General features: G+C 36.7%; 1 protein-coding gene across 4 annotated transcripts in view; it reads left to right on the top strand.

The window, feature by feature from the left end:
• The window catches only part of Su(dx) (WW domain containing E3 ubiquitin protein ligase suppressor of deltex), a 78222-nt gene extending 59370 nt beyond the window's left edge, over positions 1–18852 (top strand). For all 4 annotated transcript variants that reach the window (XM_083138398.1, XM_083138401.1, XM_083138399.1 and 1 more), the window contains exons 11-15: positions 1012–1171; positions 7773–8047; positions 12504–12729; positions 13883–13979; positions 17220–18852. In XM_083138398.1, the coding sequence (XP_082994524.1) occupies positions 1012–1171; positions 7773–8047; positions 12504–12729; positions 13883–13979; positions 17220–17392 (931 nt within the window). In that variant the 3' untranslated portion in view covers positions 17393–18852. The remainder of the gene's footprint in view (positions 1–1011; positions 1172–7772; positions 8048–12503; positions 12730–13882; positions 13980–17219) is intronic.
• Positions 18853–19114: the final 262 nt, after the last annotated feature.

The following is a 19114-nucleotide window of genomic DNA, read 5'->3' on the forward strand; positions in this document are numbered from 1 at the left end:
CCGTGTGCGCACACGAGCAAGAAAATCATGGCCGAAACAATTAGCAACAGACCCCCCCCCCTTTCCCGTTTGCTGATAGACAAAGGGGAGAAGTCACTCAGACAACAAAACACTGTTTTGGCAAATTTTATGACCGGCACAGTTGAGAAACGTATGAAGCGGGAAACTGGAGTTGCAACATACCTAAGATCGACGTCAACTTTTGCGGGAAACCTAGATGACAACGCTTTAAGCAGGTTGACGATCTTTAGTTGGTCTGTGTGGCTTTGATTATCTGTAACAGTTTCCCTTTTTTTCTGAAGTTCTACAGGGCACAAAGAACATGCTTTTAATGAAAGTGGTTACGGGAAGTTGTCGGCTACCAGGCCAAAAGTTGCTCGCTCACGGGAAATTGCTGTATCTCGAGCTCAGAGCTAGACAGATTGGTGAGACTTCCAGGCGCCACGCATCTTGTATTTTGGAACATTCGTGCGATCTTATCTCGCATTTCTCATCTAGCACTGGTGAATATTTCCAAGGTGGCGCATTCAGCGGGGAAAGAGCTTGACCTCCCATGCACATTGACAAAGAATGACAATGTCCAGCGGGCATTTCGGGCTTCTTCCCTCGAGTTGTCAGCGGCTCTTAGGACAAGGAAACATGTTAAGGTCAAGTTAAAATAACGTCCAAGCTCTCTCGACATTCGATCTTCTCTTGTCGACTTATGCAGGTGTCTACTTCGTATTAAGGGAAACCAGTTTTGTGGAAGGGTCTTGTAAACAACTTCGTATTAAAAATTATCCGTATTTCAATTTATCCGTACTGAAATACATTATAAATCCTATCTTATCGGCTGGGCAATGGGAAGAACTTCGGATTAAAAGGTACTTCGTATTAACGAGGTTTTCCTGTATTCATTTTCAAGAATACCTAGGGATGGGGCAGAATACTTGATCTCTCACTGTTGATGTCCTGATTTATTGATAAAATTGAACATTAATGTGTCATTTCTGATTTTATTATTTCTTTTAGGGAATGGTTTTTCCTGCTTTCCCATGAAGTGCTCAACCCCATGTACTGCCTCTTCGAATATGCAAACAAGAACAACTACAGTTTGCAAATTAACCCTGCCTCATATGTAAATCCAGACCATTTACTGTACTTCAAGTTCATAGGCAGATTTATTGCTATGGTAAGTAAAACCTCTTACTTTTTTTGCATTTTTTTTATTTGGAACTATAACCTATACAGGTTGATTCAAAAGTCAGCCACACACAGTGAAAGCTGATATGTCCAACATCCAAGGCAATGCACATGTCAGTTTGGTCTGCCACTTCTCTTCACGTAAGACATTTTTACATATAAGCTTAAAGAAACAAAAATAATTATGTTGTTTCCTTTGAATAGAGACTTTTAAATCACCCTGTAGTCTCATAAATACAATTAAGCAGGGGCATATTTAGGCCTAGGCAGACCAGGGTGGCAGATGTGAAGTGGGGTTGGTAGCTTCTAAACTAGGTTTCATTTCATATAATTTTTAAAATCTTTCTTTATGTATCCCTTGTTGCAAGTAATATTTATCATCAGATAAAGAAAATATATGTAAAATAACCAGGGTTGGCCAAGGTGGGCCCAGCCCAGTTTGTTCCACATGGGTTTTTTCAGAAAAACCCACCAAAAAACCCACTCAGAATGTGTTTTTTTTTTTTTTTCAGAAAATGTTTTAAATTATTGCTTTAATTAATTGTGAGATTCTAGAATTGTCAACAGTTTGAGAAAACTTGTAAAGTAAAGGCTTAGCCAAGCTTATAATACTCAAATAATTAAATATGGCACAAATCACAGTGGGTTTTTTCAGGATATTTTTTCTCAAATCATGCTAGAAATAGATTTTAACAAGAAATAATATGAACATATATCAAGAAACAAAAAATCAAGGGCATCTGAAATATTTAGATAAGATATTGAACGAACAAAGCTTCAGGCATCAGGCGTGATGAAGCCACCAGACGATTGGCAAAATCAATTGCTGAAAAAAACTTTCGCGGAAAAATGAATAGTAATTGTATCAGTTAATTACCTATCTCCGCTTAACCGCCAAACTGATATCTTTAGATGCAATGTGAATCATCCCCGCTAACCTGGGGGAATGGCGAAAATACGAGAGTTCATGCCTGACAAAGCCACCAGACGAGTGGCGAAATCGATCGCCGAAAAAGACTTTCGTGGAAAAATGAATAGTAAGAGTTAATGAACAAAGCTTATAATTTTGAAATGTGGTAGCACTTTAGATATCAGTCACTTCCGTATGTGCAAGCCACATAGTTTCACCTATGACGATCAACTTTTACAATAATTTTTTCATTTATAAAACATTACACAGGAGAATTGAGTACATTTTATTGAAATGTCATGAAAGTAGTATAAAATTAACTGTGGTATAATTAAATCAAACACTTTTCAAATGGTTCATTTCATTTCTCAAAATTTAGTTTGTGCAAATGTTCTGTTTTCTTTCCAGTCCTTGCACTGAGACAGTAATCCCTCCCTCCCTCCAGTTCATTGCATTGATTGAACGTAATGGGTTGCTTGCCCATGTAGGAGAAATGTTATTTGTGGTTAGGAGCTCTATACCCAAGAAGTCGAGCACTCTCATAATCTACCACAATTTCTGTTTTTGTCTTAAAAATAGGGTGTGTGGGTACTCAAGTAAATACAATGCATACATATATTAAAATTTTTACCATTTTTTTGACATTTTCAAACCTTTTTAGAGACTACAATTTCGAGCTTTGTGCATAAAACTTTCAGGAGCATTGTGACAATACTTGCACTGTAAATTCACAATAAAATTATTGAAACATAATGCACGATTTAGGAGGAGCATGGGTGGGATGGATGGGCAAAGAAAGACAAGTCATCTATTTAGTGACCATGATAATATGTTTCTGCAGATAGATAACTTGACGGACTGAAATGGTATTGCATGTGAGTGAAATTGAACAATGTGTTTCAAGATGGTGAATGAAAAACTGATTTTCCTCACGATCTATACCATGATCTCTTTTTCCCCAAAACTGTCTGTCTACAATGCATTTTCGGAGTACAAGGAACTAAATTCAGTCATTGTAAATAATCAGTCGGTTCACAATATTGCAGTAAAACTTTTGAAATTATAATTCTTAGTTTAGGAGACGAGTGGTGGTAAAATTGCAAACATACATTTTGCCATAAATGTAAAGCTTTTGAGTTGCAATTTTTAGAGTTACAAGATAACTTAAAGGATTGTTGTCATGTTGTATTTGAGAAAAATTTGTCTCCATGTTTAAAGATGGTGAACGATTTAACATGCGTAGAGAGAGCTCTAAGTTATGCTAATTTTTGAGGTTAGATTTTCATAGATTAAGAAAACCAAGTCTCAGCTACGTTAGGACATTACTTGAGCTTGACGTTTTTAGTAAAAACTCTGTAATATAGTGTGTGGTTTAGGAAGGATGGGGGAAAGTCGCCAATTCGATATCTGTAGTAAATTTAGAGTTTGTAAGCTGAAATTCATGTTGCAAATAGGTACTACACTCAGGGAATGATTTTATTATGCACTTGCATTTGTTGAAAGCATTTCAAGATATTGGATGAAAAATTGATTTTTCAAATTCTGAGGTAGCTCAGAATATCTGCCTAAACTACATTTTTGGACATTAAGAAAAGAGACAAATATTTTAGGATATTTCTTAAGCTATGGTGTGACAAATAATATTTTTAACAATATAGTGCATGGTAGTGCTAAGCACAGGGGTACACTTTACCTTTTTTTTTATAGTGCATATGTATGTTGGGATTCAAGTGGAGACCACTAATGTTTTGTCCATGGGAACTGTTAGTTTCATAGCAATGAGATATTTTGGAGGATGGATACGGTATTCCATTTGGATGAAATCAGTCGAGACAAATATGTCAGCCTTATAATTTTAGCATGGTTAATACACGGAGGAGATATTTAAACTTGAAACATCCACAAAAATAATGGGAAAACAAAATTGTGAACAAATTGCGTTGAAACAGATTTAAAAGCGTGTGTGTGCAGCTACCATACGTTGTATAGTAGGTAAAGGTAAAGTTCCTCATGCATATAGCACCGCACCATGAAGGCGGGGTAGGGCCCGACATATTGTTGATAAATACGGAGAAACTAGTACTCACTTTTATCCGCGAAGCTGTTTTTTCTTCTTTTTCGATTAATTTCAGTGGCCAGTGAGTACTAGTTTCTCCGTATTTATATACTACCGCGTCTCTCTTTTCCCAATCATGAATATTGTTGATATCGGCCATTTTGGAGGTGATGTGATCCCAACCAATCTCCGGCTGCGTTTACTCCCCAGGACCCATTGATTTGAGACTGGGTGAGTTCCAAGGCTGCTTTATGCAGGGAGAAGACCGGAAAAATTTCGACCTTAGATCACCCACCACAAGATTCGAACCTGGGTCTTCTGATGACAGTCAGCCAGCCTGTGTACTTTTTTTTTTACATTTGTATTAAAAAGTAATACCCCTAAGCAGCAATATTCCCCTTGTTCTCTCTATTTTCTCAATTTTCTCTGTATTCTCATTGGGACAAACACAAACATCCACGTCCGAACCAGGATTCAAACCTGGGGTGCCTGTCATTGCAGCATGCTGTGCTAACCACTGCATCACGGAGGTCGACTAAACCACCACAGCTATCAAGTATTAGTAATTGGTATAGTATTGCAATGCGCAACCCTGGGAATTGGTCACAGATCTACTAACTGTTATGCCATCCAGGAAGAGAAGAATCAAGCTCTTGTTCAAATATTTCAGAACATGGTATTTTAGATAATTTAAGCATTGTGGCTGTGCAGTCATGCTTTTGGCTCTGGCTATGGGACATGTGCAGGTTGAGTCAACTGAGATATCGGCCTGTGTATCAGACTGTGAACACTCACATCATGATTAAATTGAGGAGCTATGAATGAGTAGCGTAACCCCATCATGAAAACCTACGACGACGACTTGGGGTTCATCGTGCTGACCAGACGTCACCCCGTAACTAGTTGGATGATCTCCCACCTCAGGGTATGATCAGGTGGGAGTGCAGCCGGCAGTTGGTAGGTAGGCTGGGCCCTCAATGGTCTGCTGCGGCACACGTTATGTATGTTTTCAGTTTAATCATTTCAAGGTGTGAGACCTTCATTGTCAATTCTGAACTATATTAACAGAAAATATTGAATAGTTTTTGACTCTGTGAACTAAAACAATACAAATTGAATGTTCCAATATATTACTATCAGGGAAAAATGTATTTCATTTTTAATATATATATATTTATAAACATAACCTGAAAAAAACCACCCAGGTTGGTTTTTTTTGAAAAAACAACAGGCAAAATTCCAACCCTGAAAATAACACTCCTTTAATTACATGTGTATTGCTTGCTATTGCAAACTGCAACAGACAACAATATTGCATGTGTACAGGACTTGCATTACATCAATTATTAGGGAACATTAGAACATGAAACTGATCTTACTGCCGACAACAATGAAGACTTGATAAGCGACAACGCAATCTTTAGCTTTGGGGCAATGCCAAATCAATTTATTTTGTAAGGTAAAGAGCTGAGTTGTGCACTGCAAGAGCATTGCAAAGAAGAAATTTTTGAGCAGTGAGATTATGCATTTCAAATTATATATTAATAGAAACTAAATAAGATTTTCCTCCCTGAGTGCATTGTACAGTCACTGACACTTCTGGGTTGTGACAATCCCATAGATTTTAAATGGAATCATTACAACCCAGAAGTGTCCATGACCATTACATAGTGTTGCTCGAAAACAATATTAAGGAATCATTTCTTAGAAATTGCATTACGAATATGCTTGTGAACCACTACAATGAACTGTTCAGTTGAGCACTCTTTCTCATTCTTCAAGAAACTTAAAAATTATTGATGATCATCTGTGTCACAACATAACAGTTGGGCTGAAAAGTTCGTAGGCTGACTCATAGATGGCGTTACTAGAATTAAATCCATGTGATTTTTACTTAGTACTAACATTCAAAAGATACGTGTATAAATTTCACAGCTGCCGGATAATTAGTTCGTGAGATATAGCATTGTGAGTGAAGCAGCTTTTGTTATTGTGAAAAAATGGATAAAAAAGAATTTTGTGTGTTAAAAAGCATTGCTTTTTGGCGAAAAAAAATACTGTTGAAGCCAAGGCTTGGCTTGATAAACATTATTCGGACTCTGCACCAGGAAAATCAACCGTTGAGAAGTGGTTTGCTAAATTTAAACGAGGCGAAGTGAGCATCGAAGACGATGCACGCAGTGGACGCCCCAAATAGGCTGTTACCGACTAAAACATCAAAAAAGTCCACAAAATAATTTTAAATGATCGTAAAGTGAAGTTGATCGAGATAGCTGAGACTTTAAAAATATCAAAGGAACGTGTTGGACATATTGTGCATGAATATTTGAACATGCGAAAGCTGTGTGCAAAATGGGTACCGCGCGTGCTCACAATCGATCAAAAGCAACAACATTTTGATGATTCGGAGCAATGTTTAGCGATATTCAACCGTAATAAAATTGCTTCCCCATCCACCATATTCTCCAGATCTGGCCCCCAGTGACTTTTTCCTGTTTGCAGACCTTAAAAGAATGCTCGCTGGAAAGAAATTTAGCACTGATGAAGAGGTAATCGCCGAAACTGAGGCCTATTTTGAGGCTAAAGAGAAATCGTACTATAAAAATGGCATCGAAAAATTGTATGACCACTATAATCGTTGTATCGCCCTCGATGCAACTATATTGAATAATAAAATAGAATTTTGTCAAAAAAATCTTTTTTACTATGTTAGCCTACGAACTTTTCAGCCCAACTGTTAGACAGACAATTCTTGTTGTCCTTTCTATGAATTCTGATATTACCTAGCTACTAGACTATGCAGATGGTATTGGTGAATTTGCACCAAAGAAAGCATGCTGTAAAACACTCATTGCCTGACTACTACTTGGAGAGTTCAATATGCATGTATTATTATTATTATTTGTGTAGTTAGTTCTTAGTGCATTATATTGTTTTCAAAATAAGTAGTGGCAAAGTTCCTTCTGCCAAGTGCCAAGTAGCTAAATTCTTTCATGTAATAATGGTTTTTATGATCTCGTAACCATAATGCCCTTGTATGGTATATAAAACCATTCAAAACATGTTTTCTTTAGGTATCATATGAAATGCTTGGGTGACATTTTAAGTGACATTTTGGTCATTTTTGAGTTGCAAAGTAAAATGTGCCATCCTTCAATTTTCGAGTGGAATTGCCATGTCATACAATTTGCATTGGATTCAGTGAAGCCTTCTGAAATTGGTAAACACAACACAAAAACAATGTATATATAGTTTCTAATAACCTTTTTCCTTTATGAACTCAGAAATTACCAAAATATCACTTACCATGTTTTACATCCGAGCCCTTCATACATGTGTTGGTGCTTTTATAATGTTTTTAGTCTTTGCATTTAAATACTATAAAAGGCCTAAGTGTTTGTCCTTTGATTCATTAAATTACTATTATCAGACCACTTTTCTACTTACCCACAGTCTACAACTGTGGGTAAGTAGAAAGTTATAAAGTATAGTGTGGGTAAGTGTCATTGCTGTTAATGTTTTTTTTTACATACACTTAGTGTATCTCTCATTACTCCCCGATCACTACATTGAACGTCAGTACCAAAATTGCAGCATTTTAAATGTTTTCTTTCTTTCTTTCAGGCATTGTACCATGGAAGGTTCATTTATTCAGGGTTCACCATGCCTTTTTATAAACGAATGTTGAACAAGAAACTGACCATGAAAGACATTGAATCTATAGATCCAGAATTTTACAATTCTATAATATGGATCAAGGATAATAATGTGGATGAGTGTAGTTTAGAACTGTTTTTCAGTGTAGATTTTGAAATTCTAGGACAAGTGATACATCACGAACTTAAAGAAGGTGGAGACAAGGTCAGAGTTGTAGAGGAGAACAAAGACGAATATATGAGGTATTGTGATAGTGCTAACTATTATAATATAGATAGTGTAAAATGGCTACTAATTGGTGGATATTTGTCCAGTTAATCTATGCTTTGGATGTTTAAGGATAGGTCTGAAGTAAGATATGAAATAGTGGTTTTGCTGTTGTATCCATACAATATTTGTCTTTCTAGTTTGTAAGTTCAAGTATAGAAGAAAAACATCGTGCAATATTACAGAATGTAAGTAAACGAGTGGACTAAGTTAGAGAGGCAGACCATATATTCCACTCACTCTAGAGGAGGTATTAGAAGGTGTGAAGATGTCTTATCATTGTTGTCATTTCGTGTAAGGATTCCCACATGGAAAAGACACTGATTGTGAGTGAGAAATTAATTTTCATACCGGATGTTCAAAAGGTGGCCTTGCCATATCTGTAGCAATGCTGAAATCCTATCCCCGATCTGTGTTCCCTTGTCCATCTGTTGGGAGATGTAGTGGACGTACTATTGACAGTTTCTGGTCTTTTGCCAAGGGAGGGGATGAACTTTCTTTAACTACACAGTGCGGCAATTTGAAATCGAGACTATTTTTATATTTTTTTTTGCTCTGTAGGTTGCGCCACTGTGCAAGTGTTCTGTGGTATCTCACGAACAATCGAGGCAGAGCTTGTTGACCTTAAGCGACATTGCCACTTGCGGCATAGTTGAATGGAATGGGGGCACGTGTTGTGAAAGTGCATCGTGATTTCAACATGGAACAAAGAGCAAACATCAAGTTTTGTGCGCTCTTGGGTAAAACTGCTGCGGAAACGTTTCACATGTTGTAGCAAGTCTATATAGGGACAATTGTTTATCCTATACGCGTGAATTTGAGGTGAATTTGAATGTCTCAGGCATTTCAGTGAAGGACAGGAGCCAATTGAACACGACAAGCATCCAGGTGTAGCAGGGACAGTGAGAACACCAAGATTGGTTGAGAAAGTGAGGACAATCATTACTGAAGACTGAAATTTGAGGCAGACTGTTACTGCTGCATTTTATCTTGAGGTACTGAAACGTTTGATGCAAGGAATAACACGTGTGAGGCCCGACTATCGGGATGATGGCAGCTGGGGGTCTGCTTCATGACAGTGCCCCAAGACACAAGACTGTGATTGCGAAGAACTTTTTGGCCCTAAGTCGACTCTTTATGTTGTCACACCCTGCCTACTCACCAGATCTGGCTCTGTGTGATTATTTTTTATTTCCTATACCAAAATCTGCACTGAAAGGTTTTATACTTTTATGATTTACCAACAATCAAGAAGGCTACGACGTGGATTTTAAACAGTGTTACACAAAACTAATTCCAGCAATCCTTTCATGCACTGGTAGGCATTGCGCTATGATGTGTGGATGCAGGAGGGTCCTACTTTGAATGATCCCTGGTAACTAACTTTCTATGAAGACTTGTTTATTTTTTGCAGCACCAGTCTCGATTTCAAATTGCCGCACTGTGTATGTCTGCTTCTGTATTTGTACTAGGGATGGGCCGATATGAAATTTTGGCCGATACTGATGAAGTACCGATCTGATATAAAATTAGAAATGGTCCTTGAAGAACCTGAAAGGCTCATTGACCTCCTTAATAAATGTGTATTTCGAGGTGACTGCAGTGAAAGAGAAGTTGCATATTTAGACATTTACTTTTTTAGAGAGTAGGGCATGGAGATTATCCATAAAAATTATAACAAAATGGCAAAATTTTGCACTAAATTATCAGATATTTATCGATATATCGGATTGGTAAAATAATCGGTAATTTTACCAATAAACTGATACACCGATATGCCTATAGAGTACCGATAGAGTACCGATTAATCGGTCCCATCTAATTTGTACCTTATCTGTATTATTGTAGGAAGTGGTGTGGAAGATGCAAGATTGCAGTATACAAATATTAATTGGAGTTCTATGATGTGAACATTTTTATAGTTCTCTAGTATAAGTGTTATGCATTATACTGGATTGTAGAGGCAAGAATAGTTTTAAAAAGTGAAAATGAAAATGCTTTATATATTTATACAAGTGCTGGTGGTACTAACATACACACACACAAAATGTACTTGCATGTCCACATATATATATATATTTTTTTTTTCATTTGGTTAATATTGTCACTATCCACATCAGAACTCGTAGTTATCAGCTTCACAGACTTCCATTCTGCGTTGTTATGCTGATGGCTGCTAGGTCCACTGCAGTTTGTGGATTGTCTGCTGTATCGTCTGTCACCATTTGGTTTTGCCTACTCCGGCTTGCTTTCCATTGCTGCCTGGTCATGTAAACCAACTTAAGTGTGTGTGTGTGTGTGTAGGGTGAAACTGTAGCCTCAGTTTGCATTGCAATAGTGTAAAGAAATACAAAATTGCTGAGATTATCTTCTGAGTGCTTATGATCATGGTTGAGCAGTTGGATGGTTCAAGGTGAGTCAAAGTGTAACTTGATGTTTTGAGACCATGGGCATATCAAAAGGCATATTTTCCCAACTGCGAAAGGCTGCTACTTTCAGAGAAACAGCCTTGTGTGTTGTTGGGAAAGGAATACAACAGACCCAAGAGGATAAATATTTAGCCCAGTTAGTGAAATGTAGCAGAAGTGCTGCTCGTGCACAGTTGCAAGAAGAGCTTGCACATATCCCTCAGAAACATTTTATATTGACCGAATAATGTTGACTTGCATCCTTGGCAGCCTGTTAAATGTGGTGTTATATCTCCATCATCCTGCTGTAGTGAGCATTGTGAAGAGACCAACAGGCTTAGTCAAAGGTCGTGTTCTTGGACAAATTGTGGTTCAATGTTACGAGCAATTCTGGACATCAACTCATGTGGAGAGAAAAGGAATACATTAGTGAGAACAAGACATGTCTGAAGTTGATTATGATGATGGTGAGTGAAGGCACAGAATACACAGAATGGCATTTGTACTTCCTGCACATGAATGGCATCCAATATGCCTGGGACTCTTTTTGGAGGATGTGTTGCATAGAGAAAACGACCACCATGGACCTCGCTGAGATATTGAAACTGTTTAAAGGAATAGTTTAACAACATGCCAACAGAACTCCTGAGCATTTGCTGTTTGAGGTGCTCTTATGCCACCATATCTGCTGACATTCGCAAGGAGAATAAGGTGCATTCCAGCACTGGAAACTGCGTTGAAGGGATAAATACGATTAAGCTGTATAACAAGTAATTAAAGTAATTTTGTAAATAGTTCGGTTCCTTTACGCATAACCTCATGTTGGACTTCCTGGGGTAGTATCCACAGAAGTTTTTACACATGTATGTGTTCCCTAGCAATTGCCAAACAGTGTAGAAATACTAAAGTGGTAAAAGTATTGGCATTTTTACTGATAACGTGCATATTGTGTAATGCCTATATTGGCCAGTGCAGCAGTCAACCTGCGAGAACTTCGCCAAATGAGGGCAGGCAGGGGAACGGAGAAAGACTTGTCCATTTACAGATTTTAGGAGTAGCAAGAAGTCTTCCGCTGCAGTCAGTGTCCTTGTGGAAGTTGGAAGTGTGACTTGAATTGCTGCACCTGTTACAGCAAGACCAGGGTACACTCCCCCACCCTAATAGTGGAGTCTCCATCCACACTTCCGTCTGAGGTCTTCTCGTGAGCTGATAAATGTCTAAACTCTAATAAATAATTAAGGTTGGGTTAGGCTAGATTAGTGTGTGTACTTTATCCCATTGGCCAATATAGCCATATCAAGCCATAAGTTTATAAATAAAACCACTGATAATTTTACTGATCTGATATTTCAATAAATAGTATGTAAATGTATGCACAATTTTACCATGTTATTGCTTTTATGTATATTGAAGATGTTGCCTGGTTACTTGTATTAAAGAGGTGAATGAACCATTCAATGTCTTCATAGAATGTTTGCCATCAGTACAATTTTGAAATTGGAAAATGGCTTCATCAGTATCTTATTTCATATTGGTTTATTCCTAATTCAGAGAAATCACTAATTTTCAACTTGCTGACAGCTAGTGTTGGGTGATATATTGAGAAAATATCATGCAGGCAATATCAACTAGACGATACATATTGTCATGATATTTTGGTGATATATATCGTGTCGGTGATATATCATCATGATATTTTAGCAATATATATCATGGAGGTGATATATTGCTGATATCAAGATACAGAAAAAATATCGTATTGTATCGTCTGTGACGATATTTTCTTGATGACATATCGCAATTTTAAATTACCGATATCGTCCATCCCTACTGACAGCTACAAGTATCGAGAGTAACCAATAAGGGTGTGATACCAGGAAAGTGATAATCAGTTGAACCTTAACCTGATACTTGCCAATTGGTAATCAGTTTAATCATTTGGAATCAAGAAATTGAAATTTACATATTAAAGAATTAGTTTGTTTGTTCATCTATGTGGCACTGTGTTGCTCTCTTTCTCCAGACTGATGACTGAATGGCGCATGACCAGGGGTATTGAGGACCAGACCAAAGCTTTCCTAGATGGCTTCAATGAAGTTGTACCTCTTGAATGGCTCAAGTACTTTGATGAGAGAGAATTGGAGCTTATGCTGTGTGGCATGCAGGACATAGATGTCGAGGATTGGCAGCGAAACACAATATATAGGCACTACACAAGGAATAGCAAACAAGTCATTTGGTTTTGGCAGGTGGGTTGATATAGAGTATTATTCATGTTGAGGGGAATAAACAATGCGGTTGATAATATAAGACGTAAGCGAGTTACTAAAGATATATCCGTGAAACTTACTTGTAAATGTTCTCTTGCACGCGCAGCAGACAAAATGTCTACACCAGCACCCCTAGCGGTAGTCGAGAGAACAACAACAGGAACCGGAAGTCAACCTAATAGTGAAGCATCAAGTTCCCAAGTGGACTGTGGCAGAGGCCACCGAAATTAATAGAACATTTACAAGTAAGTTTCGTGGATATATCTTTAGAAACTCGCTTACTTAATTGCACTTTTATTAAAGTTGTATACTGAAATGTTCACATGCATTATCAACAGAAAGAGGGAAATTTCATTTAGAATATTAATAGCCCCAGTTATGAGAATGGACATGTTACAAAAAGTCGCAGGAGTTTAAGGGCATAAAATGAATTATGCTAACTGGTTGTTCCTAAAGTCTCTTTCCATTGGAATCGTGAATTCTTTCTTGCACAAAATACATGGAGTGGAAGGCAGATTTGTTAAGATCGTTGTGAAGATGGTCTGCTAGTCGCTTCAAATGGAACTGTTTAGGAAAATACAATATATTTTAAGAAAAAGTGATATGTAACATGCACAAGGTGAGTGAACCTGTAATCATTCTTAAAATGCAATTTAAGTTAGCAATAACATCTGCAGTAGAGTTTATTTCTTTCAAAGGAGCATTATCCCACTAAATGCTATGTGGAAACTTTCCACAAGCAAAACATGCAAGTGACGCTTTCATCCATTTTCACTTAGTACATTCCTAAAGATGACCAAATTACTGAGGTTCCATAATGTTTTTGTCAGAACAGATAATCTAGCAATTTGTTATGACTTACGAGGACATGCCCAATGTTAATGTGCTTTTATTTCAACAAAAAGTTTCCTCTCCTTATGTTCTCATTGTGATTTAAATCTATTCTTCAGTACACAGGTAGAAAACCACAACTCAAGTGTATAGTAACTCTTGTGACTCCCAAAATTGTATAGTAAATAACATTGAAACTCTTTGGAATGTTGAGGCTATATATCTTATTATTGACCTGTACACTTAATATTGTTTAATTTTCTGTACATTTGAGTAAATCATATTCATTGCTGTATTTCAGTTTGTAAAGCAGACAGACACAGAGAAGCGAGCACGGCTACTGCAGTTTGTTACTGGCACATGCCGTGTTCCTGTTGGAGGTTTTGCAGAACTCATGGGTGAGTAGTTAAAGCAGTATTAACTATGTAAAAATATTTTTAACCCTTCTTTACATGCAGTTCATACGGTTAATTTAAAACTCACCTTTGATCCAAGTTCAATTCTGTAGATAAGGTCTGAAAATTTCTGTTTTGATTCAGGATTGTGATAATTGGATAACTACATGGCCAGAAGTAACATACTCTGGTCTAGGTACCTCTTACCCTAACAATAGGACTTCACATTAACCACTTGTCAGGTTTTAGTTCTCAAAGGCCTTCTTCTTCATAGAGTAACAAGAATGGCAGAAGAAAGGCACCAGTTATAGAAATTTGCAATTGTAAATAAAAATAATTATAAGCCCTTCATGTATATACAGGGTGGGCACAAAGTCGCTTTCCCCAATAAATGAAGAAATTAGTATTTTGGCACAAAGTCGTTTCCCCAAAATACAAATTTCTTCATTTATTGGGGAAAGCGACTTTGTGCCCATCCTGTATTAGATGTAAAGAAGGAGATTCAGTTTTTTCAGATTATAACAAATAAATAAAGGGTTGTGCGTAGGAAATAAAGCCAACCTGGTGTAGGGTACATAAAACCAATCATTCTTTTTTATTTACTTATCACACTTCAATATTCAGGAATTAAAAAAAAAGTTTGAAATAGACAATGGAGAAATGAATTTTCAAACTTTTTAAATTTTTATATTGAGAATGCAATTTCCTTCCTTTCGGCACATAAAACTAAATATGAATCCTGTGGTTTGAATTTTATTCTAGCGTATATAAACTCTTTATCATAAATATTGATGAAGAATATGATGCTTATTTCTGATCTTATATTGAAACTGGTATGAGAATTGTTCGAATTCATAGGTGGGGTTTCAATTTTTATGGCAAAAAATTTATTTAAGGCATAACTTACACCACATGCCATCATTTCATTAAGTAATAAAGACCAGTTTTGGCATGTACTTACTTTGTTCACTAGCTTTCACCACTTCATGTGGCTTCCTCAGGAAATAGGACAAGAATATTAAAAATTTAAGACATGGGAAGGTGAGTTAGGTTAAAAAGATAAAACACAGTGCAGTGCCCTGTCACTCCTTCCTACTCCATGTCTGGCTGGCAACTGACTGTCCTATCCAATATGGCTGCCTGGCTGACAGGAAGTAAACATGGCTGCACTTCCTGTTGGTCATTTGTTTATTGTGATGTGATTGTCTGGATTCCACACAGAAACACCGCACTTTTTTTAGTAGAAAAAACTACTACTACATCATGCCAAAACTGGTCTTTATTACTTACAAAAATTTTATTGTTTTTAAATTTATTTGTGGCATGAAAACTTACTTTTAATTTGATTAAAAAAAGTGATAATGGGCAAATTATTTCTCCAGTTTTCTTTCCTGTTTCCAAAATCTCTAATGCAAATTCTATCTGGTACTCACTTTCTTACCTTCAAAAGTTTCATCATAGTCATGTATGATAACATTAATACTAGGATGATAATGATAAACATGAGAAATCATCATAATTTTGAAAATCGTTTGTAATTTTTTTAAATCTCAAAGTTCGACTTTCATAAATAGTACCAACTTTATTTTCCTATGTGTGTTTCATGCTATGTATACCTAGTCATATCATAAATTCTGTTACAAAGTTAATAATGAACTACAGGCACAGTGAGCAAGCTAATGTATTAATATTTGGATGTTACAAAGGTACAGGTCTTGCCAACACACAGCACCAATCACTGTTCAAAATGGCCACCTCTGGCCTTCACACAGGCCCAAAGTGTCTGAGGCCAGTCATCGATTGCAGAATGCACGGTCTGTAGGGGAAAGTCCACCACTGCTTTCACAAGAGAACGCTCGAGACTTGCAAGGTTTGGATGCCTCTTCCTACAGACCATGCCCTCCAAAATGGACCACAACCTCCACGGCTCATTGTTGAACATGGTGTGGGTCAACGATTTCACAAGTGGCTCCAACACTGTCGCTTGGTACACTTTTGCAGATGTTTTCACAAGATGTTCACGAAGTGGAGGCTGTTATGCCATCGCCCCACCAAACATAACTGAGGCGGGATGATGACCTCTGAGGATCCATGGCGTATTTTCAGGAGCTTGCCGGGATGTCAACGCATAAACACGGGTAATTTTGACGATTGTAAGACTCTTCAATCGTGAAGATTTTTTTGTCCATGAAAAGGATCCTCCTGTGGCCACCATTTGTGTAACGCTGAAGGAGTCGTTTTGTTTTCTCCTCTCTCTGGACCTTAAGCTGTGGAGTGAGAAAGTGACCAGTACTTCGCCAATATAGTGCGGAGTCCTAGGTCACTTCGGAGCACACACGACATAGACATTTTCAAAATGTTTAGCTCTAAAGCCATCACTGCTTGTTTCCTAACAGGATTTCGTCGAATCCACGGCACCACTGCTTTCACGAGCTTCTGGCTCCTCACGCTGCGAGGTCTACCTTTCCTGGGGTGGTCCTCAATTGTTCCTGTGTCACAGTATCTGTTGATGGTCTGATGCACGAACATCCTGCCGATGGTGATTTGCCAACTTTGTGCAGTGCGATTACTGCCACACGGTTCTCATATACGCCCCACTCCATTCAATGCAGTGAAATTCCCCTTTCCGCTACCACAGCCACACACACAATGATACTGGTTGTTGTTTGATCCAACATTGTGGGGTTACCTTGCCAACCAGTGTTGCCATCCCTGTTTAAACTTTGTAACAGAATTTATGATATGACTAGGTATATTGTAACATTAGCTTTCTGCACATGTGACAGTCAGTCAGTTGTGAAATCAAGAAATTCACAGTGTATAATTTATAAACCTGCTGGCAAAACCTTGGATTTGATAAGTGTTAGTTTTCTGCATGTTACACTAAATGAAAGCATGTAATTAATATTTTTTTTAAAGTGTTGCAAGAATTTCATGAACCAAGCAATCCTGGTAATTTAATTATTGTAAAAATTCAGGGTGTGGTAGGAAACTGCTGCAGAGATCTGTTCTAGTTGAGTATCACTTCCATTTATCACTTTATTGTAAATTTGCTGTTAATTTTACTGATTTGCTATTCCTATAGTCTTTAATTGAATTGAAATCCAGACATTTTTTATTTTCTTAATTAATATAAAGGAATTTTCACAATCTTTGTAAAGTAAATATTAGTACATCCTTAATTGCTTGCAAATATCTACAACATGTAGTATAATAAATTCTTGTTTTTACTTTGCTTAACAGGGAGTAACGGTCCACAGCGATTTTGCATTGAAAAGGTTGGAAAAGACACATGGCTTCCTCGATCACACACATGTTTCAATAGGCTAGATTTACCACCTTACAAAAGCTACGATCAGCTGGTTGAGAAACTTAACTATGCAATTGAAGAAACTGAAGGCTTTGGACAAGAGTAAATAAGCATTCGTGTGACCTTTGGGAAAGAATTGTGGCTTTTGGGGTTTGATAAAGCTGGGCTTGTGAAATGGTTATCTGATATGTGGGGAAGCTGCATCCACCCCATCCCTCAGTCAAACTGGTACCTGCGCTGTGAAGCTTGCTTCAAAGAAAAGTGACTAACACTACATACTGTACAGTGTATTTTATTATTGAATGGGTTATAAATACTTTATTTGACTGTATGATTTTGATTTTCTTCTGTCGCATTGTATTGTAACACACATTTCAGGGTAATTTAATTATTGTAAAAATTCAGGGTGTGGTAGGAAACTGCTGCAGAGATCTGTTCTAGTTGAGTATTTTCAGGAATAAGAAAAAAAATCGTAAATTCTTAAGTATGTTCTAATGAGTTCCTGTCCTATGGTTAAACCTGTTGATGTTTAACCAGTGATATTATGGAGGAAAATTATTATTATTATTTGTACAAATATGCAGGTGGGATCCTGCTAATGAAGACATACATATTATTATATTATTGAATGGAAATTGTTTCCAAAGACTGTCATTGCATCTGAGTGCAGTTTGTAATGATTTTTTTATCCTCCTAGAGGATTGTCTCTTCCATTGTGATGACTATTGTGAGGATTAAGTAAGTGTGTGCATATTATATTGTAAATACCTGCTATCCAAAGAGCTGTAAATATGAGTTTACGAAAGATGATGTAACAATGAGAAATCTTGGTTATATTTTTCATGACTTTTATTCATATCATGAAAACTGGTGTTGATTCCTGTTGATCTGGTCACATTGAATATTTATAATCAGATGCCCCATTGATGGAAGTTTGTTCATATTAGCTTATAGACCTAGCGCTTGGATGGATTGTACATGGAGATAGATATGAAAAATGGCTCTAATGTATTCTATAGCTTATATTGTTGAACATTGTACAAATGGGTTAAAGATTATTTTTTAAAAAATAAACATAAAATTGCATAATTTATGTAAATTTATTTTTTTATTGTAAAGAAATTCGCAATGATACAAAATAGACAAATAATACATGTAATGCCTTTTCCATTCATCAAATTGTAGTTAGTTGAATTCACTTAATTTTATTTACCAGTGGAAAACAGAAGTGACTAGTTGTTTTAATCTTATCAATATTCGATATAATTTACAAACTTAGATTGTGCACTATATTTAGCAGCTTTTGAATGGAATTTATTATCATTGTAATAAAATCAACATATCTTTGTAGGATGCAACAATAATTTTGCTGCAGTTTATTAGACGAACTAAAAAATGATTTTGTTTTGTTTTAACTTCCACAAAATGGGCGCACAGCAATCATTGAAGTTCAGATATGTATATAGGAGGAACCCTCAAAATGAATTGAAAAGGAAGAAATTTTGTGAACATGTAAATAATTGATATGTAAGTATACAGTATGTAATAAATTTGTAGTCACATAAACAGCACGAAGCATCATTCTTCCTCACCCACTTTAATATTCAGTATCCCATTGTGGAGTCAATTGTATGATGATTTATGAAACAGAGTTTCAGATATTATGAAGATTAACCCTGGAAGGATGGACAGGTCTTTTAGACCCAGTTTTAATTTTTTTTTCTACCCCAAATAAATAACTGGTTTCCATACCTTTTTAACAGTTGCCAAGATCTTCAAAACCATATAGTACATTAATTTCAATACTGGATAAGTTTCATCAAATATA

The sequence above is a fragment of the Lepisma saccharinum genome, chromosome 1 (genome assembly GCF_977018435.1).
Source record: "Lepisma saccharinum chromosome 1, izLepSacc3.1, whole genome shotgun sequence".
Classification (NCBI taxonomy): domain Eukaryota; kingdom Metazoa; phylum Arthropoda; class Insecta; order Zygentoma; family Lepismatidae; genus Lepisma; species Lepisma saccharinum.